The 26045-nt window shown below is 48.2% G+C and overlaps 2 protein-coding genes across 2 annotated transcripts in view; both read left to right on the top strand.

Moving 5' to 3' along the window:
* Prpsap1 (phosphoribosyl pyrophosphate synthetase associated protein 1) overlaps window positions 1-11561 on the top strand; it is a 22991-nt gene extending 11430 nt beyond the window's left edge. The window contains exons 4-10 of the mRNA XM_055592126.1: window positions 1957-2129; window positions 3151-3266; window positions 3724-3779; window positions 4701-4846; window positions 9306-9376; window positions 10028-10174; window positions 10898-11561. Coding sequence (XP_055448101.1) covers window positions 1957-2129; window positions 3151-3266; window positions 3724-3779; window positions 4701-4846; window positions 9306-9376; window positions 10028-10174; window positions 10898-11056 — 868 coding nt within the window. The 3' untranslated portion in view covers window positions 11057-11561. The remainder of the gene's footprint in view (window positions 1-1956; window positions 2130-3150; window positions 3267-3723; window positions 3780-4700; window positions 4847-9305; window positions 9377-10027; window positions 10175-10897) is intronic.
* Window positions 11562-16108: 4547 nt separating this feature from the next.
* Qrich2 (glutamine rich 2) overlaps window positions 16109-26045 on the top strand; it is a 24468-nt gene continuing 14531 nt past the window's right edge. Inside the window, 8 exon segments of the mRNA XM_055592465.1 lie at window positions 16109-16360; window positions 16415-16771; window positions 16939-16999; window positions 19596-19660; window positions 20108-20252; window positions 24743-25642; window positions 25940-26042; window positions 26044-26045. The exon segment at window positions 26044-26045 is cut by the window's right edge and continues 167 nt beyond it. Coding sequence (XP_055448440.1) covers window positions 16109-16360; window positions 16415-16771; window positions 16939-16999; window positions 19596-19660; window positions 20108-20252; window positions 24743-25642; window positions 25940-26042; window positions 26044-26045 — 1885 coding nt within the window.

Genomic DNA, 26045 nt, shown 5'->3' with positions numbered 1-26045 from the left:
GATAGATAGATAGATAGATAGATAGATAGATAGATAGATAGATAGATGATAGATAGATAGTTAGTTTTGGGTTGTCGTCACTGTGAGGTATGCTTGATACTTTATGGGAGTTACAGGAAGCACTCTGCGTCTTTCTCAGCTGTTAGTTGGTACCTGCTTGTCTCAGAACTCAGAAAGTTACAGGTCATCTGCTATATGACTACTGAGCTCAGGGTCAAAGATGGGAGGCAGGCTAGTTTCAAGTTCCAAATTATTTGTTAGTTATGACTTTGCATCCAGAAAAGAGGATGGGAAATCGGGGGGGGGGGGAGCAAGTCCCAGCCTATTGAAAAAATCCCCTCTTTATTGGGGAATTTAAAAAAAAATGCGCTGTCCTGCACCAAATCGGCACGCATACCATACCTTTTGCCTTTTCTCCGTGCCTGTGTCCTTGTTTTCATTCTATTTTGATGGAACCAAAATAGTTGGTAATTTAGGACACGACAAAGAGAGAGGGGATTGAGAAATTACAGGTTAAAAGAAAGAGACAGAAAATTTAGGATAGTTTCAGGTAGGCGATCACTCAGTACTAAAAGCACCAAGTTTAATCCACAGCTCCTTTTTAAAGACAAAGCAAAACAGTTCGCCTCAGTACAAGGACGGTCAAACTTGTTTTCAAAGACCACATTCCTGTATGGCAGACATGGTCCAAGGTCTCACAGATAAGTTAAAGAAACTTGGCAAACCGTCCTGCTTATTTCTGCTTCAAGGCTAACACATGTTTTCACTGGATACTCGTTATAACAAAGCAGCTTCTAGGCAAGCAGCTATCCATAGCTTGAGAAAGGACTTCTGCTTCTTCCTACACTGTCTGTTGCTTGTTTGTTTGGGTTTTTTTCCTCTTTCTTTTCTTTTTTTTTTTGGAGACAGGGTTTCAACATGCATTCCTGGTTGTCGAGGAACACTCTGTGTAGACCAGGCTGGCCTCCATCTCACAGAAATCTTTCTCCCTCTGCCTCCCAATGCTGGAATTGAAGTGTGCACACCACACCTGGCTCAGATTCAGAATTTTATGTTAAAAGCTGCTTTGCTTTCACTAGTCTCTTGAAGTTGTGATGATCTCATTTCTAACAAATATTAGGCAGTACTTCGAGACATGGGAGTTTCATGAGTTTAATGTTGAAGAATAAAGCTGTCAGTTAGAGGGAGTCCTTGCAGCCACCGGATCCCAGAGAGAAGGCTTTCAAGAGAGACAGCCAGCCTGGGTGACACAGTGGGTCCCAAGCCTGCCTGGCCATGTGGAAAGACCCTGTTTCAGGAAGGGAGAAGAGGAATAGCCTGGGCTGTCTTGCAGATTAAATGGTCTCATTTGGCTTTGCTGGGCGATGTGGCGACGCTTTAGTAAGGCAGCCTCCCTCCAACCTGTGTGCTCCAGAGCTGCTCCTGGAGAGCCTGGTGGCCCCACAGAGGTGAGGGTAAGAGCTTGAGATCTTCCAGAAAGGTCTATCACCTCTGCAGAATAGCATCTGATCCACAGGGGCTGCCTTCCTCAGATGCTCGCAGACCATGCTTCCTTCTCATCTTTGTCAGGAATGTTTGAGAGAAAGAAGGGACAAAGGGCTTTTTAAGAAGCCCTTAGATTTACCCACTCCCTTCCACCTTTTCTCCAAACAAGACAAATGCTTTCTGTTAATTACAGCTAAGGCCTACGACTGAATCCCTGCTGCGAGCCAGCAAATGTCAGGTAACTATGGTTGCTGACGTGGAAGAGACTGAGGGGTCAGAGCTGTGAGTCTGAGTGATCACCACCGAGCAGTATACCTGACCCAGCTCAAAGAGCAGTCACTACACTTCCCTGTGCGCGTGAGGGGCCAGCGCAGGCCATGTGGTGGTGAAACGCTAAGAGGCTGAAGCTGAGGGCTTTATTGGTTGTTAATACGTAGGTTTTACTCCAAGATACAAGTTTCACTGTTTTAGAGATGTGAATACGGCCGTGATGGAGTTGCTGATTATGGCGTACGCACTGAAGACTGCCTGTGCCAGGAATATCATCGGTGTGATCCCCTACTTCCCCTACAGCAAGCAGAGCAAGATGAGGAAGAGGGGCTCCATCGTGTGCAAGCTCTTGGCGTCCATGCTGGCCAAAGCTGGTGAGTGTGAGTGGAAGCCCTGGGGTCCCAGCACTAGCTGTAGTCTCTCCCACTGCAGGTCAGGTTCCACCTGGGTATCTGGTTTGGGACCTGTCTCTTGACTTGCTGCTCACTAGCGCCATCTTGTTTCCTTTTACATTGTTGGGAAGGGTACATGAGCTGAGGTATTAAATTCTTAGTGTCTGCTCTGTGTCTAGAGGGAAGCTGCTTCAGCACCTTCTCCATCTGTTTTTGTTGCGCTACTTTGCCATCATCTTGTCATCTACAGTTTAACTGGCAGGCTTGTCATTCTTGTGACCACTCAGGCTCCAGGCCTGACGTGTTTGCCTGAGTCAGGTGCATCAGTTGTTCGCGATTTTTCTGTTAGTGTTCTTTACTCCCTGTGTAGAGCAGTGCGTGTTTCCTGGCCTGTGAAATAGGCGGAGTAACCTCAGTGACTGGGGTTCTATGTCTATGCTGACATCTGTTAAGAGTTCTTTGCTCTGGGAGATTGACCTCTGAACACCTGCGGTGTATTTATTGATGTCCCTGAGATGTTCTTACACATTCTTCCAGCACAGAGGGAATCATTGGAAGCCTCAGGGTCTTACACTGTACTGTGAGTCTCTTTTCTTACGTTACTTTGCTTCTATTTCTTTTCAAGGTAGCCATAGTCTGGCAATTTGTTTTATATTCTTTGATGATGAAGGCCCTCCTGTATTATTCCTACTACCGCTTGATATATCTCTGTCTTCATATTTTGACTTCTGTCTGACTTCTCTTGACCGCATTGATGATAGTGCAGAAAACATGCCCCTTGCAACTGTGGTTCTTCATCCCTGGCTCCTTGGCTTAGGCTGGATGCTCTTCACTCCATGCTGTTCATTAAGACTGACAGTAGATTTGTGTCCCTAGTTCACAGTGCCCCTGCCTTCGGTTCTCTGGTAGGAAGCAGGAGTTGAGCATCTAGTTTGTGTCCCCTGCCACTGTGGCCATTAACTTGTAGGGGAGAACTTTGTAATTTTTTGTTTTAAAATTTCAGGTTTAACTCACATTATCACTATGGATCTTCACCAAAAGGAAATACAAGGCTTTTTCAGCTTTCCCGTGGACAACCTTAGAGCCTCACCTTTCCTGCTTCAGTATATCCAGGAAGAAGTGAGGAGCCACCGGCAGACCTCCCATGTCCTCAAAAGAGATGCTATTTAGTTTTTCCCTGGCATCAGATTTCAGTATTGGAAGGCACATCCCAAGAGCTCTCCCTGAGGCTCGGTGCCTGTCGCACCAGATAGGCTCAGCGTCTAGTCTCAGAGGGCCATGTTTTCAGAGTTGTTAAAAGTATATTTCCTTCTAAGTACTTTTATGCTTATGTTTTCTAGAATGAAAGTTTTAACAGTTCTATTACCTTGATATATCAGTGTGTTTACAGAGATGAGTTGATAATGATGAAACTATCCACATGAACGCCAGCACATTTGGTTGTAGTGTGGATTATTAGAAGAAAGTCTTAGACTTGCATCCAGACTTAGGTGGTTTTCTTTTTTTTTTTTTTTTCTTTTTTCTTTTTTTTTTTAAATAATGCTTCAGTGTTTTCTTATTTTTCCTCCAAATCTAGATTCCAAATTACAGAAATGCAGTCATTGTAGCTAAGTCTCCTGATGCTGCAAAAAGGTAAATACACCAAACATTTCTAATCCCCTGTGGCTGTATCTGAAACCAGAGTTAGTCTGGGAACCCAGGGCTCTCATAAAGTGGCCAGTCAGAGCTCGCTCGTGGGTTCGTTTTCCTACCTCATTGTCACATCTACTCAGCAGCTTCATCTCTATGCTCCAGACATCATGGGTGCCATCCATACTGTTGTTACTCAGTTTCCTCTGGAAGGAAATGGGATTCTTCAAGTTTTCAGGAAAACAGTGAGACTGTGAACCCTTTTAGGCAGTGATCTTGTTTGGTTTTTTGCAGACAGTGTATCATCATGTATCCTAGGCTGCTTTCAGGCTCCTGTCATAGCTGAGGATGACCTGGAAATTCTACCTCTCAAATGCTGCAATTAGAGAACCACTGTACGCTGTTTATGTAGTACTGGGAATCAAACCCAGAACCTTGTTAATCCCAGATGAGCTCTACTAACTAAGCCATGTCTCCAGCCTGGCATTGATTCTGAAACATCGTTTTGAACAAAGTTCTGAAAATAACTTTATAGAATATTGGGGAGAGAGGCTGGAGAGATGACACAGAGGTTAAGAGCATGGGCTGCTTTTCCAGAAGACCCTGCTTCAATTCCCAGCACCACATGGAAGCTCACAACTGTCTGTAACTCCAGTTCCAGGGGATCAGACACTCTCACACAGATGTACACACAAGCAAAACACCAATGCACGTTAAAAAAAAAAATACTGGGGAGAGAAACTGCAGATTATTATCTAGACTCTAACAGTAGCCCGTGAGGTGTTTTATCTCCCGGCCTGGTTTATAGAAATCATTCTTTGTGTACCCCTTAGAGATTGAGTGTGGTCTTGTCTTGTGATTACTGGTACTTCTAGACATTCTTCCCATCATTGTCACCACTGCCAATCATTGTCTTCCTCACAGGGCTCAGTCCTATGCCGAGAGACTGCGGCTGGGGCTGGCTGTGATCCACGGAGAAGCTCAGTGCACAGAGCTGGACATGGATGATGGTCGACACTCGCCCCCCATGGTCAAGAATGCTACTGTCCACCCAGGCCTGGAGCTGCCCTGTAAGATTGGTTCTGTACCTTTGCTTGTAAATGGAAGACCATTTTGAATAGTGTGAATGGCTAAGAATTATGAGCTTGGTGTATATAGTAAAGGCTAAATAATTGAGTAGGATTGTCCAGCCTCCCCTTTCATAAAAGGAGAGTTAGGTGTTCCAGCACACATTTGCACAGTATGTAGGACTGAGCTTTTAAGTGTATGTGATGGTGTGGAGTCCGCAGCCTTTGGTTGTACTTTGTGACATAGGCTCTGGCCATCAGGCACCTCTACCATTTTAGTATGGTAGCTCCTGAACTGATACCTGACTGACTTGATACTCTTCCCAAATGGGCAAGCATTTCCCTTCCACAGACACTAAGTACACTGACACGCATTGTGTAGCAGAAAGGCTTAAGATGTTTAGTGGGAAGAGATTCTCTTTTTCAAAAATCTTCCTCTTTGCTCTGCCTCAGAAACAGAGATTAACTGGGAGAAGAAATATATTACAGTTGATTTCGGGGCCCCTGGCTCAAGTGCAGGTAGTCTCTTCATCTATTAATTTCTCTTGCTTCACTTTCACCTCTAGTGTTGTGTGTTTTTAATTTTACTTTTTTTTTTTTTTGAGAATTTCGTAGTTTTAGAATTTTTGGTACTGGACACTGAATTTAGCTGTAAAAAAAAGAGTACAGCTTGAGTCTCCAGATCTAACACTGTTGTAGTATTTTGTACGATTTGAGCCTGGGCTGTGGGTCTGAGGCTCCTTTATTCCTAAATACGTCAGTGTGCAAATGAAGCAGTGAGATTCTCACTCAGGACTGCCCCGGAAGGACCGTTATCTAGTCCTCAGGCCTTGTCATTTCACCAGTGTCCGGTGGCACAAGAGAAAAACCTTTGTCTTTTTTTGGCCCAGGGCCTACCCTGTGGCTGCACATTGTATTCAGTTGGCGTTTCTGTAGCCTTACTTAATCCAGAATGGCTCCTCCAGTCTTTGTCTCTGATGACCTCGATAAAGTGGAGCGGCACAAGCCAGTTTCTTGTAGACTATCCATTAATTGGGACTTGTTTATGTCTTTATGCTCAGATTCAAATTTGAGTATTTGGCAGGAGTGCTCCCCAAAACACATGGTGTGTCTCATTGCTGGAGAGGCTGATTTCGTCCTCTTGGTTAAGGTGGTGTCTGGCAGGCTTCCTACCAGGAAAGTTGCTTTTTTTTTTTGTCAGTAGTGTACTGTAAATTCCCACCTCAAGTCAAAATTAGCCTCTATGAGGAGTTCTCACCTGATCCAGTCATGGTTACTGACAGACAGATGGTCTCGCCTGCTGGTCTTGAGACACTCTTACTTTGCAGCCTAGGCTGGACTTGAGATTCTACTGCATCAGCCTCCTAATAAGTGCTAGGATTACTGCATGCAACACCACACCTGGTCTCCTTTTTCCCCAGGGAAGGAGGGATGGGGGCGGGGAGCAAGCTCATGCTTGTGTACTTGCTTACAGAGGCCAAAAGAGGGTGACAGCTCCCTTGGAGCTGAGGTTGGTTATAGGCATTTGTGAGCATCTAATGTGAGTGCTGGAATCCAAGCTCATAACTGCACAGCAAGCATTTTTAGCACTGAACCAAATTTCTGGCCACTCCCTTTACCCCCACTCTCTTTTCTAAGATGGTGTCCTAAAGTGTTGCCTACCTGATCTTAGACTTTTGAACAGAAGTACACTTGTCTTGACCTCCCACGTAGCTACAAGTTCACACCACCTCACATGACCAAACTAGAGCTGAGTTCTGTTGACAGGGCCTTGATGTGTGCCCAGGCTGGCCTGAAATTCTCAATCCTCCTGCCTCCACCTCTTGACTGCTGGGTCTGTTATCATCTGTGCACAGAGCACTTGTGACTGCCCAAATTCAAGAGATCGCCCTGATTCTGATTCTGATGGGAAATGAAGAAATCTGTATAAAATAGGACCAGAAAGTGGTCTAAGACTCCAGCTCAGCGGGCTGACTCTTATTCCGAGTGGATGTCAGTACCTGTGGGTAAGGTCAGCTGACCTGCTTGTTGATGACTGAGCTGTAAATTACCTAGAGTTTTATTGTTTCCTGTCTCCTACCAGAGTTTACTACTTCTCTTAAGAAGTACTTCCCAGGGAGCTGGAGAGATGGCTCAGCAGTTAAGAGCACTATCTGCTCCTCCAAAGGTCCTGAGTTCAATTTCCAGCACCCACATGGTGGCTCACAGCCATCTATAGTGAGATCTGGTGCCCTCTTCTGGCCTGCATCTGTACATGAGGATATAAAACACCCAAATAAATAGATTAAAAAGAGGTACTTCCCAGTAGTAAAGGCTTCAGGAAGAGTAGGGTATAGGGTACTTAGCTTTTGCGGGGAGGTTTTCTTTCTTTTTAAGATTTATCATGTATTGTTTATTATTTATACAGCATCCTGCTTGCACGCCAGAAGACAATACCAGATCTCACTGTAGATGGTTATGAGCCACCATGTGGTTGCTGGGAACTGAACTCAGGACCTTTGGAGGAACAACCAGTGCTCTTAACCTCTGAGCCATCTCTCCAGCTCCATTGTGGGGAGCTTATATTGTTTGTTGTTTGAAACAGGGTCTCATGTAGCCCAGGCTGGCCTCAAACTGACTATATAATTGAAGGTGACTTTGAATTCCTGCTGCTTCATCTTCCAGAGTACTGGAATCAGGATGGTGTTTGTGCTGCCATGCCCAGTTTTATGTGGTGCTGGGGAATCAAACCCAGGGTGTTAAACATGCTAGGCAGGCATTCTACCAGCTGAGTTACATCAGCAGCCCTGGTTGATGGGCGCTGTTGCCTGGAGAATGGTGTCTCAGCCATATTTTCAGTTTTGAATGACTTTAAAATACATATATATGGAGCCAAAAACCACAGCAAACAAAGAAGACAAATCTTTCTTTAAGCACGTACTAACCCGGGCTACACAAAGTGCCCTGCCTTGAAAGACAAAATAAGTAAATAAGTGGCCAAATAAAAGAGTAAATAAATAGCAGTTGTTAGAGAGGTGACAGACAGTCAATGTAGCCAGCTAGTTTCCCACGTGAAGTCTGGGACAAAGCAGAGTCTCTCTGGTGCTGTATCCAAGTAAAAGAACAGAGAGCGAGCACGCAGCATTAGATTGGATGCTCACGCTGTCCAGCAGAAACATGTCGAGGTACCAGCTTGAATTCAGATGGAGCGTTCTCTCCATGGCTGGCTTCCTGCACCCCCTTCCCACTGCAGGCGGTTTTATGCCCTGAGATAGACTAGTGGCCTTTGCAGATGGTTCACCACCTTGCTGTTCTCGCGGGCGCAGTGTTCTTACTCCGAAGCTGTTTTTGTTTGTTTTGTGTTCCCTCCCTATCACACAGTTGAGGGGGTACTTCATCCCCAGACCTTGGAGACTATGTGGACGCAAACATTCCTGGATCTGAAATGGTGTAGGGTGAGGACAGCCAGGCTTCCAGAGCTAGCTTTTCAGTGAGTTCAAACACCAGTATGGCGTGCAGTACACTTGATCGTACTTGACGTGGAATCCAAGACTGGCGTGCTGGGTGGGCACTCTGTGTGTGTTACACTCCAGCTGTCCTCAGGTGGATTTCTACTTGGTCAGTCCTGTGGCCTGGGATCCTCCGTTTGAGGAGAAGATGATGATCTGTGTAGAGCAAATATGTAAAACTGAGGTTGCAGTGTCTAAATTAGGTTCTTGGAAAGTGAGGCTAGCCACCTGGTGATTGGACCATCTGTGCATGTGGGCTTTAGCAGGGCAGCTTGTCTACATTTGCCAGCTGGCCAGGCCACACTGAGAGGACTTCTCTGCTGTGGGCTTCTCTCCGCTCTTACCATTTTCTCACCTGTGCTGTGCACTGGTGGCCTTGACACAGTGATCAGTTCTTCAGATGTGGCCAGTCTTACCTGAAAGAAAAGGAGAGTGTTCAGAATTACCCCATATAGTGATGGTTGCCATGAAAAAAAACATAAAATACCTCATTAGCATGTTTTTATCTGGTTATAGGTTGAGGCGGTCGAGTTTTAAGTGTTCTATGTAAAGTCAAATATCAAATTCACCCTGTATTTGACTCACTCATTATTTTCTGTGCGTGAGGGTTTTGCATGTCGGTATGTACACCACAGGCCAGCCTGCTGCTCTTAGAGATTGAGAGTGAACAGATTCCCCTGGAACTAGAGTTACAGGTGGTTGTAGACCACAGTGCTGGGGGTGGAAGCCAGGTCCTGCGCAGGAACAACTCCTTCCCCTCTGACTCCTACCTTTTTATGTTTCCTTACTTCGCTACTAAACAATTTGAAATCACTTTTCCATCTTGCCTCGTGTTTCTCCGAGCTATGTTGCTCTAGCCAGCTCTGACTCTTGAGGGATCTGTTAGGTCGATTAGTCTTTTGTAACTGCCACAAGGTTGTGGTTACATTTATCCAGTTACCCGACTAACTGGGTCTTGTGATTTGTTTTGCTAGTGATGATGGCGAAAGAGAAGCCACCAATAACAGTGGTCGGAGACGTCGGAGGACGCATTGCAATTATAGTGGTATGGTGACACATCATTCATGCACAGAGTTGACGCTGCTGGCTCAGTGTGGGTCTCAGCGTGGATGTCCGAGGATCCAGCTGCCCTTCCTTTCTCAGTCTCCTTTAAGAAAGTCATGGACTTTTTTACATAAGTGAACGGAACTTAATGTATGCCTTACAAATGTAAATTCAACATCATGACCTTCATCTTAGGGGTTCTGGGTCCTTTCATGCCAGCTCCCTTGGTCATCCTTACATGCTGAAGGTGAGCCTTTCCAGTTGCCAGCAGTGGGAATGGGTGTCCCAGTGCAGCCTAGCTTTGCATTGCTGTGCTGCCGCCCTTGCTGGGTTAGGCCACAGCAGCAGCACTTCCTGTTTCTCTCTTCCTTTCTTGTCACCCTCTCCTGGGACAAAGTAATAGCATGCTAGCTGGCTGGAGTGTGAAGGAAGGAAGCTGCCCTGACAGTCATTATGAGGCTTAAGCTGCCACACTTACTCGACTAGAGAGCCTCACTGCCCCTGCTGACACTCATCCCACAGAGGCGCCCTCTTGCCATCCCTTGTTCAGATCTCAGCCAGGCATGTTTTCTCACAGTGCTAAAGCCATGTGCAGAAGAGAGCCAAGAGGTGTGTGTCGGTAGAGAGGAGTTGAAACTGCCTCTCCTTGCAGGATGACATTATAGATGACGTGGAGAGCTTTGTAGCTGCTGCAGAGATCCTGAAGGAAAGAGGTGCTTACAAGATCTATGTCATGGCTACACACGGCATCCTGTCTGCTGAAGCCCCCCGGCTGATTGAGGAGTCCTCCATTGATGAGGTCTGTCTGCTTTAAAGGGCTTAGAGCCGTCAGCTTGAGTCCAGGTTGCTGCTATAGTGACTAAGTATTAAGTTGCCTCAGCTCTGGCTGGGTGCATACCTGTGTGATGGTGCTTTCTGCTAGCAGCCTTGCTCAGGCAGATGTGTGGAGGATTTGCATCAAGGTTTGTTCCAGATCTTCATCTTGAAGTTAGAGTCACAGTTGGTACTTCTTCCCTGGGAATTCTTCCCTGATGACAGTAAGTTTTGAATGGGGCTGGACATTCTTAAGACTTAAGTTCTGAGTCATGCTTGCTCGGTTTCTAAAATCTGCTTTGACAGATTTTAGAGACAGATTTCATGCTTGTAATTCCAGCTTTTGAGAAATGAATTACAGTTGAGCCCCATTCTAGGTTACATATAAGACCCTGGCACACACCTGTAATCCCCGAGCTGGGGAGGTAGAGGCAAGCAGATCACTGTGAGTTTGAGGCCAGCCTGGTCTACGAAGCAAGTCCAGGACGGCCAAGGCTACGCAGAGAAACCCTGTCTTGGTTGGGGGGAGACCCTTTCTCATAGTGAAAACCAGGGCCGTAGCTCAGCGGTGGTGCACTCACCTGGCCTGTGTGAGGTGCTCAGCCCCAGCACCGCTAAGGAGCCGTGGGCATTAAATGAAATGTTAGCTCTGCGTTTCTGAGTAGCCGCTCCCTGCACACACGAGTGACTGGCTGTGCTTTGTACCTAGGTGGTGGTGACGAACACGGTCCCTCACGAGCTCCAGAAACTGCAGTGCCCCAAGATAAAGACCGTGGACATCAGCCTGATTCTTTCTGAGGCAATTCGGAGAATCCATAATGGCGAGTCCATGGCGTACCTCTTCCGGAACATCACAGTCGACGACTAGTGTGGAGCTGCCTTGATTCTGGGTCTGCAGCAGTGTGTCAGCCTGGAAATAGGCTGCAGTTAGCAAGTCTCTACAAGCTGGAGGAGGCGCTAAGATAGGCAAGAAGACAGCTAGTGGATACATGGCTTCCTTCCGCATCATCAGCCTTGTTCCTTAATCCTAAGCAGACATTGGAAGTCGTACTGAGGTGGAAGTGGAACGACAGGCAGTCCCCATGCTAACAGTGTTGAATAGCATCTGCCCTGGGGCAGGCAGCTGAGCTGTTGGACTTGCTCAGGGAGCTGAGTGGCCTGGCACTGTTGTATACAGTTGTCCTCTCCCTAGACAAGTTCAAGTAAGTCTGCTTTCAAGAGAGTCATTTTCAGAAACTGCTGGGCCTATTGCCATTGAACAGTGACGAATCCATGTCTGCTCTCATTGAGCTAGTCAAATGAGAGAGTAGCACTCTGTCCCTCAGAACTGTGTTGCTTAGAAGTTGCAAATAAAAGTTTGTCTCTCTAGTGTCTTCCATCTACTGTGGGGCTCCTTGCTCCCTCCTGTCCACTGTGACAAACCCTGTATGTACTATGTGGGGAAGTGTACAAAACAGAGTGGTCAGGGTCCATGGCTGGAATGGACCGCAGATACGTCTCCCGAGGGCTCACATACACACATGCAGTTTGAGTTGAGCAGTTCTAGAGGTTGGCCTGTGGCCTCCTACATGTTAGGCAGGTGATGCTGTCAGTTGCATTGCTTAAGGGGCTGCACTCGCTATCACAGTTAAGTCTTCTCTGTCAGGAGGCCTTCTGCAAACAGCAGCGCTCTCTGTATGTTGGACCCTGCTCCAGTTCAGAGCAGGAGTCAAGAGAGGAGGCTGTCAGGAAAGGAAGTGGACTGGCTAATGGGCTCTGCTAGACAGGAAGGAGTCTTTTATTTGTATAATTGTATTTCACCACAGGGAAGTTTCCATCACTCTTTAATCCGTTAATGATGAGGAAGGTTCCAGTTCACAATTAGGACTTTGTACATGTTGGTCTTTCCAAGCACACAAACAAGTTGCTTTTTGTTAATGGTCCATGTAGGGAAAATTGAGCAAAGGACTCAGTAAGATAATTAGCTTGGTGGTAGAGAAAGCTGTAACCTAGTGGGCAGCGGAGAAACCTCACACAGAGGGGTAGACAGTATGTGGGGGTTTGTGGGGATGTGCGCCTGTTGGTGTGTGGTGCTTTGGTCTAAAAAAAAGGCCAGATGCTTGCCAGATGTTTGGCTAGGCTGCCTGGCTGGCCTGTGAGCTCCCAGGATCCACTTCTTCTGCCCCAGGGCTGGGCTTTCAGGCATGTGTGGCCATGCTTGGCTTCTGGTGTGGCTTTCAAGGATTCAGGCTCAGGTACTCAGGCTTGCATTGCCAGGGCCTTCCCCTCTGAGCACCTTCGTGAGGCTTGGTGTCCGTTCTCTGTGTAGCCTTAACTCTCCTGGAACTCACTCCATAGACCAGGCTGGCCTCGAACTCCCAGAGATCTGGTGGACTCTGCTTTTCAAGTGCTGGGATTAAAGATGTGCACCATGAGGCTCAATTTCGCTTTGTTTTGTTTTTTCAGATGAGTGTTTTTCCCTGTGTGTATTGTCTGTGTGAGGGTGTGAGTTACAGTTTTGAGCTGGCATGTGGGTGCTAGGAATTGAACCTGGGTCCTCTGCAATTACAGCCAGTGCTCTTAACTGTGGAGCCATCTCTCCAGCCCATGATAGTTTGTTTTTAACCAGTCAAGTAGATAAGATAACTAGGCCTTCCTGAGTTTGGGGAGTTAGTCAAGTGCTTTAGCCACAGAAGCATGAGGATCTGAGGTCATCGCTGGCACCTACACAAAAGGCCAGACATGGTAGCACACACTTGTAATTCTAGCACTGGGAAGGCAGAGACAGGCTGGAGCTTGTTGACAACCAGCCTTGCCTGATTGGCACTCTGCAGGTCCCACGAGACCCTGTCTTAAGCAAAGTAGATGGCTCCAGCACATGAGATCTCTGATCCACAGATACAAAACTAGAAATGAAAATTCAGGTGCTGCTCAGTTCTTTTTTTTTTTTTTTTTTTTTTTCTTTTTTTGTTTCTCTGTGTAGCCTTGGCTGTCCTAGACTCCCTTTGTAGATGGGACTGGCCTCAAACTTGCAGAGATCCAACTATTTCTGCCTCTCACGGTGCTGGGATTACAGGCGTGTGATTTACAAGCACCCAGCTTGTAAATTTTTTAAACTTTTTGATTCTATGTATGAATTTCACATCATGCACCCCAGTCCATCTCTTCATATCTACCCTTCACCCTTGCAACCTCCCCCCAAAATTAAACACACAAGCAAACAGCAAAAGCATAGAAAACATTAAGGAAGCTACATTGTGTCCCATAGTATATCCCTCTGTTGGGATAATGTCTCTGTACACTGTATAGAGCTTGTGTCTGTTAGTCAAGTGCTGATCGCTATGCTGGTGCAGATGATTACAAGCCAGACTTTGACACTGTCATTTTTATGAAGCATCTCCTGTCTCCATCACTTTCTGATTGGTTAAATAAAGAGCAGGCAAAACCTGGGTGGGAGAGGAGGCGGGACTTCTGGGCCGGGGTAGGGCGGATGTGGGGGTCCAGGCAGCAGGTGGGACCAAAGGAAGGAAGTCATTGTTGCCATCAACAGGCCTGAAGAAGCAGGTGCTAGAGCAAGACTAAGATGTCATGTACTAGGAAGTAGTCCAGGCCAGTGTTAGAATAGCTGAGTCTCTGCCCAGCTACAATGCCTGAAGCTTTCGATAAAACATGTTTCAGTGTCATTCAGAGCAAGGGTGAGCATAGAAAAGCCGTACGTTTGACATCCCTCTGTCCACACCTCTTTACCCGCAAATGTTCATTGCAATGAGTCATTGGTCTGGTTCAAGATCTCTGGCTTCTGTGACCCCATCAATATTGGATCCTCATCAGGACTCCTCCCTGTTATCCTGTGTCATGGAGATCCTGTAGCTCTCGGTCAGCAGGACTGGCCCTTTCAGACATTCTAACTGTTCACAGATGATACACGGGCTGACTCAGAGCTGGCCACTCTTTAACAGGCTAGTCCACCCAGTTCCATCTCTCTCTAATGCTCAAGCTGCTCCACCTCCGTTCTCTCCCATCTACCACCACTTCCTCAAAGATTGCAGCGGTGCCCACTGCAGGCTGACCACACAGCTGGTGGGCCCCTGGGCAGCAGCCTCCATCCATGCTGGTGGGCGTGGCAGCCAGTGGATGCCTATGGCCTGCCTATATGCTGGAGGGCAGGCAGGTCTGCGGGTGGCATGGCTGTGTACCGCTCTCTCTTCCTCCTGCACTGCGCTGCCTGGATTTGACTTGGTTTTTATGTGTCCTAGGCATGAGACAGCTTTGGCCATCAAGCCCCGTATCAAGCTAGGATGAATGAAGGACTGCCTTCTGCTCTGCCCTGACTGATACTTGAACAACACTGTTTAAAGTCTGTCTGGCTGCCATGCCCTGCCCTCTACCTAGGGTTGGAGCTTCTCTTCTCCCTGAGGCCCTTTACTATATAATCCAGACATCTTGGTTCCTCCTTTTCCCCCTTAACTCCCTTCCTGCTCTCTCTCCCATCCCCCCAACTCTCCTTTCCCCCCTCCAGCTCATGCTCCCCCTCCCCCACTGCTCCCAATAAACCTGCATTTATATAATGTAGCTTTGTCTCACCGTTTAGCTCATTCTGTGTTATTTAACCAGTCAAACACCGGAAGCAAACAGTAACAGTCCTGCTCCGGATGTGCCCCCATGCTTGAGCCTAAGGCTTACCTGCATTAGGTTTTAAGTTCTAAGACAGTGGTTCTCAACCTTCCTAATGTTGTGACCCTTTAATACAGTTTCTCATGTTGTGGTGACCCCCCCCACACACACACACCATAAAATTGTTTTGCTGCTACTTTGTAACTTAATTTTGCCACTCTTATGAATAGTCCTGTGAATATCTGATAGGCAGGAAACCTGAGATGTGAAGTCGGAGAACAAATGCCCAGAGGATTAGGAAGTTGGCCTTTTGGCCTACTTGTCCCCAGGTGATGGAAACAGAATAGTGAGAATTACCTCAATAAAAATTATGTCCATTCAGACTAAACTACAAATATAAATTTGCAGCCATGCTAGGTTTCCTTTCATGAGCTTTACTTCTTGTTTGTATATTTTCTTCAAGAATGCCCAAGCCCCAGAAAGCTGTTTTGAGCCGAATGAAGTTAGAGCAGCCTTGTCCACCTCTTTTTTGTTGTTGTTTTGTTTATCTTTTGTATTCGAGATAAGGTTTCTCTGTGTAGCCTCTTCTGTCTTGGACTCAATTTGCAGAGCAGGCTGTCCTCCAACTCACAGTGATCTGCCCGCCTCTGCTTCCCTGAATGCTGGGGTTAAAGGTGTGTGCCCACTGTTGAGTGAACAAACTTATCTAGAAACTGCCCCTAAGAGGCAAGGAACCCATACCCCAACCCCCAGAGGCCACAGGCACTGTAGCCCTTAGACTTGCATGCCTAAATGCAGGTTGCCGGGGTGCCCCTTACATCATTATGTCCCTGGGAGCCTACAAAAGCTAGAGGCTCGGGCTTTCTGTGTTGAGGGCGGGAATGTAACGCACCCACAGGAACACCTCAGCCTCTCCTAAACTGACCTGTCCTTAATGCAAACGCTCTGGACCAGCCTCATTACCCCTTTTCGTTGGGAGTATTACTGAAAACCTGGTGGCACCTTGGGGTGTGGCCAAAGCGTCTGCTGTCGTTTTTTAAGTCCCGATAAGGGCTGACCTAAGTGCGTATTCTTAGAATCTCTGCGGTCCCGCGCCGCAGCCGCGACCCGCTAACCGTGCCGCCCTCGTTCCAAACGTCCACCGGCGGAGAGCCAGGCTGGGCTGGCGAGGAGAGCGGAGCCCAGGGCTCTGGCTTAGAAGCCACAAACCCATAAGCAGGGCCGCCCGCTGAGACCCCTACTGGCCCCATAGACCTGCCAGGCGCAAGGGGGGAGGGGCCTTCGTTGCCCTTCCCCCCTGGTTCTTCGTCTCCCAACAGAGCACACGATGCGGTCCTCACTGGTGCCCAACATGGTCACCCTCCGGAAGCTGGCCGACCTGGCAATCGGCACTCCGGAGGTGGGGGCAGTGAACTTTACGGCCCTGCACACACTGATAGTGGCCATGCTCAAGAACCTCAACCTCCAAGACGTACTTACCGACTTCTGCTACCCGTCTGAGCCTCGCCCCTCAGTTGACGGGGTGAGTGGCTCCTACAGCTCCCCGGTTTTGTCAGCCACCAAAGAGAGGCGCCGGAGTGTGGCCAAGACACCGCAACAGCCACATCAGGCACAGCAGCCACAGCAGGCACAGCTGGCACAGCAGCCACAGCAGCCAAGGACCCTGGAAACCCAGGTGAAGGACCTGAGCAGCCAGGTACAGGACCTCAGCAAGAAGATGAAGAACATAGAAAACAAAATGCAGGGTATCGAGGTACACATGGACCACATAGCTGCAGCCCCCGAGGTCTTCCAGGAATTCTCCAAGACGGAGGATGTGGCGGATATGGCGGCGGCTCCGCAGGCCCGACAGCCGGTCTCCAAGGCCCCCCCAACAAAGGTCGCCAAACCGGAAGCCGAAGAGCTCAAGGGGAAAAAGCCTGAGCCCACAGGCCCGACACAACCCCAGGTGTCACAACCAAAGGTTGTACAGCCTGTCACCCTAGCCAAGGTGGGTACACCGACCTTACAGAGCCCCCGCTCCGCTGGGGCACTTTTCAGCCCCTAAGCTACCCTCCCCCACCCACACCCCACACCCCACACCTCACCCCACCCCCGCCAGAAAACAAAAAAAAGGTGCCAGGCCTGGTTTCACACAGCTCCTCCTCTGCCTTGCAGTCCACCAATGTGATCCAAGACCTCATAGAGGATGTGAAAGTCCTGAAAGAAACTCAACAGAAGGCTCGGGAGTACTCAGAGCTGCATCCCCAGGTGAGGACACACTTGGGACCACACCTCACCAGTGGGGTGACCCTTAGCCACAACGCCCCTCCCTAACCTCATTTTCTTTCTATGATTGGTTTGTTTTTATCTTTTTGTGTATGTGTTTGCGTGCGTGCGCGCGCACGCGCGCATGTGAGCACCTCATGCATGCAGTGCCTGAGGACTCCGGAAGAGGGCATCAGATCCCTGGAACTGAGGTTACAGAGAGTGAGGCCCTGTGGGTGCAGGACACCGTACCTGGTCGGAAACACCAGCAGCCCGCGCCCTTGCCTGCTGACATCATCCAGCACCATCCCTTATTTCCTAGGGCCATTAATAACTTATCAAGATAACCATAAAATCTAAACTGCTTAGAGGGCAGCTGGCAACATTGCAGAATCGTGAATTCTTCTTGAAAATAGTGGCAATCCTGGTGTGGTGGTTCCTTTAATCCCAGCACTCAGGAGGCAGAGGCAGGGCGATCTCTGCGAATTTGAGGCCAGCCTCGTCTACGTGGCCAGTACCAGGCCAACCGGAGCTACATTAGCGAGACCTTGTCTCAAAGCAAAGTATCTTAGTCACTGTTTTACTACTGTGAAGAAGCTCTGTGGCCAAGATAACTCTTAGAAAACAAAACAGAAAACGGGCTCTCTTGCAGTCCCAGAGGTTAGCCCATTGTCGTGGCCAGCCAAGAGCATGGCAGCACACAGGCCGACACAGTGCAGAAGCTGCGGAGAGCTCTACAACCAGATCGCAGACAGCAGGAGAAAGATCCTGAGTCCAGGGACTGGAGAGATGGTTCAGAGGTTAAGAGCACTGGCTGTTCTTCCAAAGGTCCTGAGTTCAATTCCCATCTAGAATGAGATCTGGTGCCCTCTTCTGGCCTGTAGACACAACACTATATAAATAATAAATACATTAAAAAAAAAAAAAAGAAAAAAAAAAAAAAAAAAACCGGGCCGGGGTGGGGGTTTTTAAACCCCAAAACACCCCCCCCCCCCCCAGTGTTCTGTTTCCTCCAAGATCTTTTCAATAGTGCCACTCCCCAAACATTTAACCATATGAGCTGAGGGGGGCCATTTTTATTCACACCAGCCAATAAGTAAGTTTTAGGCCAGTCTGGAGACTGGAGGAGTGTACACAGGGAGGCAGGGATGTTATGAACATCAAGGACACAGGGTTAGCTGCCTCCAGAGGAGGGGAGCAGCCTTCAGTCTGTAAATATCCAGTGTGTGAGTGTGTGAGTGTGTGTGTGATGTGCACACTATGATGGATGCTTTCTGCACACACTGTCAACATCCACACATGGACCAGAAAAAGACTTTGTCATTTCCCCTGAGCCTCATGGGTTGGGGGTGAGGGTGGGAGTAGGGGAGAGTGCTTTGCCATTCCTCCGTGGTTCTGAGGCTCTGGGATCCCTGACTCAGCTGTGCCCACACACTCACTCAAGACATCACTTAGAGCCTCCTCCACTACAGGGGAGAATGAAGAACTCATCAGTCTTCATGAGGGGGGCTACGAATGGAAAACCAGACACCAGTGCCCCGTGGTGACAGAGGAAAGCTGTAGCAGGCTGGGGGCACTTTCACCTTGCGTAGGATCTTCCCAAGGGAGGAGTTTATCCAGATGTTTCTTCATGTACAGTGTGCACGAGGAAACACAGAGCCAGCCAGCTCGGGCTGGACACACACAGGAGGCACACCTTGTAGCACACCCTGAGGGGTTACAGGAAGAAAGGATGGAGAGAGGCCCGACAGAGAAACGGATGCAAGACAGGCCAGCAGAGGCCGAGCCAAGCCCTGGGAGAACTCTACCCCTGGGGCAGCCTGAGCCTCCCACAGGCCTGGGACCCTTTGCACCTCTCTTCGCCCTGGGAAGTGGACCTCATTTTCTGTTTTTTGGTTCGGTTTTGTTTGGTTTTGTTTTTGTTTTGAAACAGGGTCTCCTTCTAGTCCAGGTGGCCTTGTACTTAATTGCATAGCCAAGGCTGATCTTGACCTCCTGACCCTTCTAGCCACCTCTCAATGATGGTGATACCAGGTGTGCGTGCAACACCATGCCTGGCCTTTCCCAAACTCTTGAGTTTGAAGGGTCTGTTTGGAATCTAACCTTGGACCCTGGAGGTCAGCATAAGCAGTAAAGAGCAATTGAAACTCTGGTCACTTGCTGGGCCCCTCAAGGGGTTTTCTCCTTCCGAGGTTCAGACTAGCAGGCATGGTTGAGGTACATGGTACTTGCATCTGGAGGCAGCGGGGGCCTCGCTGCGGAACTTTCGGGAGCGTGAGATGAAGTCGAGATGGCATTCTCACCCCCTTACACCAACACTGACAGCTCACACTGCCCTAATACTGCTGTCACCACTGAAATCTGCTTCCCTGTTGACCAGGAAAAGAACTGGGCACCTGGTTTCATCTGCCATGTGGAAACTAGGTAGAAACCGGAAACCAGAATCCCTTCATTAATCGACATGTGCATCTCACTTCCTTTTCTCCTTTATGCCAAGCCAGTGTGGGCACGCATGCGCACATGTGTGCACAGGAGGACTGAGTGATGGTCCATTTCCAAACTCTGTTTCCAGGAAATCGTTAATCGCCTGAATGAGCTGGAGAAGATAGTCAGAACCCGGGAAGAGTACCTGGTAACACGGGCAAGCCCTGGAGGGAGAGGACCCTGAGGGGGAGAGGGCTTCTCTTCAGCCTGGCTTCTCTCTAGGGTTGGCCCCAGCTCCCCCCTGCCTATCTGTGTCCTTTGGGGATAGGGGGTACATAAACTCTGTCACTAGGTGGCAGCACTTCTAGATAGAAGGACAAGTCCTTGCTCTCTCTGCCCCGGGTCTGTTGGGTCTATTGGGAATCCACCTATGTACTTCTGGCTAGTCACTTGAAGGCCAGTGAATCTCCTTGGGGCTGGGGCTGTTATAGTAACCAGTCAACCCTGTTGGCCCTGATCTACAGTGTGTGGGTGTGTGTATGGGGGGGATGTACACTCATGCACACACATTCATGCTTAACGTGTGTGTGTGTGTGTGTGTGTGCGTGCGTGTGTGTTTCTGTGTCTGTGTCTGTGTCTTGATCCGTTACCACAGGAGCAATTAAGTCGGAGGCTGAATCTTGCTCCCGGTGAGGAAGAAGTCACCATGGTCACCTGGGAAGAGCTGGAACAAGCGATCAGTGATGGCTTGAGGTCCTCAAGAGGGGTAAATAAACAGGGATCCTGGGCAGTGGCTTTGGGTAGGATTCCAGGGAACAGACTGTAGATATTTAAAATGTTTTTCCAAGATGACATGGGTGTGAGTGAATGCCATCACTCCTCGGCTTGGGAAGCACAACTACAAGCTTTGTCTACCTATTGCTCTCGTCTGCTGCCCCAGCTGAGGGTCTGTAGTTGAGCTTTGCCAGTTTTTCACTGGGTGAAAAACGATGCCCAAGGGTGGTTTTCTTTGCTTCTGTAGCTTTTCAGACTTCCTTTATAGTCTGCCCTAAGAAGCAGTCATCGCCTAACACCCATGGACCAGGGTGACCAAACTGGAAACAGTGCTCTAGCAAGCTTTGTCTGCTAGTGTGTCTGTCCATCTTGAGATGGTACCACATCCTCGGCAAACCCTTGTGTGACTGTCACGTGACCCTTAGAGGCAGGATCCACTGGTCTACATCAAGAGCTCTAGGCCAGCCATGACTAGATAGTGAGACCCTGTTTCAAAAATAACTAAGCATAAAAACCTTAATAATTGACCTCCCCTATCAGTGGACTTGGGGAGTGGCATGCATGCAGAAAGGGGAGGGAGGGTGGGATCGGCAGGGGAGGAGGGAGGGGTTCATGGGGGGGATACAAAATGAATAAAGTGTAATTAATAAAAAAAATAAAAGATTTAAAAAAAAAAACCTTAATAATTACAAAAAAAAAAAGAAAAAGAAAAAAAGCCTGGTTGGCAAAGCACGTCCAGGACAGCCAAGAGAAATCCTGTCTCTAAAAACAAAACAAAAAGAAAGAAAAAACAAACAAAAAAAAAATTAAAAAACAAACACCAGACAAACGAACGAAAAGAAAAATGCCCAACATACACCAAACGTCGGTGGTCTGGCAGGCTACATAAAGTTAAAGCAAAAGACAAAAGTCTTATGTTGAAAATCCGTATTGAGAGCCATATTGAGAAGAAGAGTATAAAAGTAACTTTCATTTGTCTGGTTTAGATGTTGTCTCGGAGGCTTGTTGCCTCTGCTAACCTAAGCCTCATCCTGGAAGCTTCTAGCCTCCATACAATTTAACCTAGGCAAAGAATATTTTCAGGTTCTGAGACATGCTGCTTAATAAGCTCACCCTTTCTAGCTCTTGCTGAGTTCTGGGTTGGCTGGTTCAATTCAGCTGATCTGGCTCAAACTCCTCTCCCAGCTGATTTATTCAATCTGGCTTCTCTCTCGACCTCTGAATTGCTCTACTTGACCTTAAACGAACTCCAGCAATCTGTCCTAATGTTCTGGCTCCTTCTCATTCTCTAGCTCATTCCGTCCTCACTGTGTTCTTTTTCTGCAACCTGTTTCGGTAAAACTGCCTCCTCTTCCTCACTGAATTGCCTTTTAAGTAGCTTCTCTTTCTCTCTTCTCCTGAGAGTTGGGTGTGTGCTATTCTGTCACATTTTTCTCTGACTTGTCACTTTTTCTGCTGTTCAATTAGACATCACTTTTAAACATGGCTGCTTCCTTCTACCAACTGTCTTTACCGTCATTGTTTGGGATTAAAGGAGTGTACCTCCATGCCTGGAACTAAGCTTTTCTTTACCGGATATTTGCTCTATACCAGGCTGGCCTTGAACTCAGATCTGTTTGCCTCTGTCTCCTGAATTAAAGGCGTGTTTGTATACCAGACCTAAAAGGTCTTTGGATGTGATCTCTTCCCAGAACATCCAAGTTCTGAATTAAAATTCCTTTACAGAGGAGAACAATCCAGGGCAGGCTGGGGAGACAACATGTCAGCACAATTCGAAGCCCTGAGCTTAGTCCCCAGCACCACAGTAAAGCCGGGCGTACAGGTGTGTGTCTATAATCCAAGTTCTGAGGAGAGAGATGTAAGAGGATCTTTGAGGTATGCCAGCCAGCTATCCATGCTCAACTGGTGAGCTCACAGATTTGTGAGAAACCCTGCCTCCAAAAGACCAAAGAGGAGGGACTGAGGAAGACACATGACTATGGCTGGCCTCCAAAAATGTGTGTATACACACACACACACACACACACACACACACACACACACACACAAGAAATGGCCAGTAAATTATTTTGTCGCCCCTCATAATCCTAAGGCATCCAAATTCCAAATCCCCACAGAACCTGCTTCAAAATCTTGAACAAAACCATGTGATATATATTTTGAGATTATATGGTTAGAGACACTGGATTCTTTAAACTGTTATGGTTGGGGTTACAATATATACTTCCAATTATCCTTTAATTTATTCTGTGTGTCTGTGTCTATGTATGGCTGTGTGCATTCCAGGATGTCTATGTGGGGTTAGAGGGCAACCCTAAAGAGGAGGTTCCCTCTTTCCACCATGAGGGCCCAGGGGTTGAACTCAGGTCAGGCTTAGTGACAGACTGAGAAATCTCACCAGTCCCTTGGTGAATATATTCTGAACCAAGAACTGCTCTGTTCACCCATTAGGCATCCTTTGAAAAACATGGGTGTCACCTGATTCGCTTATTAGTGAAAAATAGCAGCCCCTCCTCCAGGCCTCTATTTTCCCACAACTTCTGTAGTAGGATTTCATACAATGTGCCAAGAGCATTCTGCTGCGTTGTTTTTTTTTTTTTAAGATTTATTATTTATACAACATTCTGCCTGCTCACCAGATCTTACTATAGATGGTTATGAGCCACCATGTGGTTGTTGGGAATTGAACTCAGGACCCTTGAAAGAACAGCGAGTGTTCTTAACCTCTGAGCCAGCTCTCCAGCCCATGTTCTGCTGTTTTAATGAAAGAAAATCCCGATCATTTGATTTTACCAAGACTCAGAAGCCGGATGCTGGGGTGAAAACCTACTAGCTCAGAGAGGCAGAGAAAGCACCCAGCTGACTTTCCTACTCAGCTTGGAAGGAAAAAGCCAAAAGCCAAAAAGCTTACTAGTTCACCCAACAGCCCAGGGAAGAAAAAGCCAGAAGCCCCAACAGCTAAAAGCTCTGTCTTCTTCTCCATGCTATCTTAAATACCCTTCTCTCAAAGTCCCTTCTTTCTGCTTAAACCCTGTCAGCTGGTTTCTTGCTCCGCCTCTTGACCTAGGGTTAACTTTATTTAGATCTTGTTTACAGAAAACTCTTGGGTTAAAGGTGTGTGCTAGGGCTGAGCCACTCTACAACTAGAAACAGGTTTTTACAGTTCATAATGAGTTCACAATGGGATCAAAATATCCTGTAACAAGCATCTATATCCCTCCATTGTTACCTTTTAATGACAAGAGAGATTTTGTAGGTCTGATTTTTAAGGATCTTGAGGGAGAGTCCCCTGGATCTTGCAGATAAGACATAGAGGCAATGAGACTGAGAACAGGTGTGTAATCTAATAGGTATGGAAGGAGGGATGTAAATTGAAGGCCAACCTGGGGGTTGTCATAAAAAGCCAAACCAGGGGTTGGGGCTGTAGCTTAGTTGGTAGAATACTTACTTAGCCTGTACAAAATGTTAGGATTAGTCCCTATTGCTGACAAACTGGATGTGGCGTAATAGGTGTGATCCCAGCACTCCAGAGTGGAGGCAGGAAGAGCAGAAAGTTGTGATTGTCCACTTCATAAGGAGTTCAAGTCCTTGTCTTAAAACAAATAAGAAAACAACAACAACAAAAACTAGCAGGCCTGTACTCCCAACTACTGAGGCAGGGACAGCAGAAGTTCAAGGTTTGCCCTAGACTGCTGAGTGAGTTTAAGACCAGCCTAGATGATTTATGGAGACCCCTGCCTCAACATAAAGAGTAAAACAAAGGGCTGGGAATATGCTTCAGTGGTAGAGGACTTGCCTGGCATTCTAGCTTTTGCAAGGCCCAGGTTTAATCCACAACCTCTCTCTCTCTCTCTCTCTTTCTCTCTCTCTCTCTCACACACAACATAACACACAAATACAACAACATCACATACAAATACACTTACATACATATTCAGACAGGGTTTCTTTTCTGCAAGGGTCTTAAATCATCCCAGTAAAATACCTAAGATGGCCTTCCTTTCAGCTTCTATGGCTTCTTGTTTGTTGTAATCAACTCCCCTCTTTCCCTTTATCCAGAGCTCAGATTCCTTAGGACTACCTGGCAGGCGCAGAACACCTCCTGACTTCCTTCCAAGTGGAGCAGTTCCCAGGACCTCGACTCCCGGCCCCAGTCTGGATTTCCCTATGGCTCCAGAACAGCCCTTAGCCAGTGGGGTAAGACAACCTTATGAAAGAGTCGCTGGCAGATATCAGGGCACCGGTACTGGACTTCAACCTGCCGGTAAGCCAACCCAGGTGACACCAGATCAACAGAAGGTTAAGGAGTCTGTGTCTTCCACACATAGAAAAAAAAGTAAACCTGAACCAACTCAACAGGAGGGAGCCCTAGCCGTTGACCAGCGTGGCGGAGTGCCCGTTAGTCAGGCTCAGCTCTACCCAAGGCCAGATCAGCAGCCTGCCTTGCGCTACCCTGGCCCTTATCCTCAAGCTGTGGTACCCATCACTATGACTCAGCTTGGTCTATTACCACCAGAAATAGATAGCCAGCAACCAGCAACCACACCCCAGCTTGCTCCAGCCCCATTCGGCATGTATCAGCAAGCCATGAAACCTGCAACAGACCAACAGGGCATGGAACAGGCTGCCATGTATGGCCGTGGGCCAGGACCATGGGCCATGGATCAACAAGGCTTGACACCAGCTGGCGTAGATCAGCGTGGACTTATGGGCTCAGGCACAGGCCAGCAAGGAGTGATCCCACCTGGCATGGATCAGCAGGGATTGATTAGGCCTGGCGTGGAGGGGCGTCAATATGGTTTGGCGGCACCTGGTTTGACGCAAGTTGGTGCAGTTCAATACGATTTTGGACAGCCCGTCTTAGAAGCACCTGGTTTCCTACAGCCTGGTACAGATCAGGCCAGTGTGGCACAGCCCGGTATGGCGCAGCCCAGCTTGGTGCCGCCCGGTCTGGTGCAGCCCGGTCTGGTGCCGCCCGGTCTGGTGCCGCCCGGTCTGGTGCCGCCCGGTGCGGTGCCGCCTGTCTTCATGCAGCCAGGCGTGGTGCAGCCGGGTGCAGAGCAGCGTATTTCAATGCCTGTTCGGGCAGAACAGCAGACTTTGTTGCAGCCCGCTGTCGATCGGCAGGTGTCAGTGACCCCTGGGGCAGACCAGCAGACCTGGTTGCAGCCTCAGGCAGGCCAGGAAGGTGCAGCTCAGCCTGGGGCAGGTGGCTGGCAGCTGGTGCAGCCAGGGGCTGATCAGCAGGGTTCTGCTCAGCGAGGAGCAGATGAACGTGGTTTGGTACAGCCTGGCACAGATTGGGGTGGTTTGGTACAGCCTGGCATGGACCAACGTTTGGTACCTCCTGGTGCAGGCCAGCGCAGCTTGATTCAACCTGGTTTATATCCACCTAGTTTGGCACAATTCGGTGCAGGTCAGCAAGGTTTAGTGCAGCCTGACACAGGTCAGCCTGTTTGGTTTCAACCAAGCACAGATCAGCAAGGCTGGGCACAGCCTAGGGCAGATATGCCTGGTTTGCTACAACCTAGTATAGAGCAACAGGGCCTGGTACAATTTGGAATGGATCATGGATTTGTACAACCAGGTGCCATTCAGCCTGGTCTGGGACAGCCAGGCACGTATGCAGCTAGGTTGTTGCAACATGATGCAATTCAAGATGGTTTGGTACAACCTGAAATGGATCAGCGCGCTTTTGTGCAACCTGCTGCAGATTGGCGTTTGGAGCAGCCTGGTGTAGATCAGCTTGGGATGGCACAGCCAGGCACAACACAGCCTGGCTTGATGCCACCAGGAGCAGCTCAGCCTGGCTTGATGCC

This window comes from Psammomys obesus, unplaced genomic scaffold, assembly GCF_907164565.1.
Source record: "Psammomys obesus unplaced genomic scaffold, mPsaObe1.curated_primary_1811, whole genome shotgun sequence".
Lineage (NCBI taxonomy): Eukaryota > Metazoa > Chordata > Mammalia > Rodentia > Muridae > Psammomys > Psammomys obesus.
This window is presented reverse-complemented; position numbering and strand designations above follow the sequence as displayed.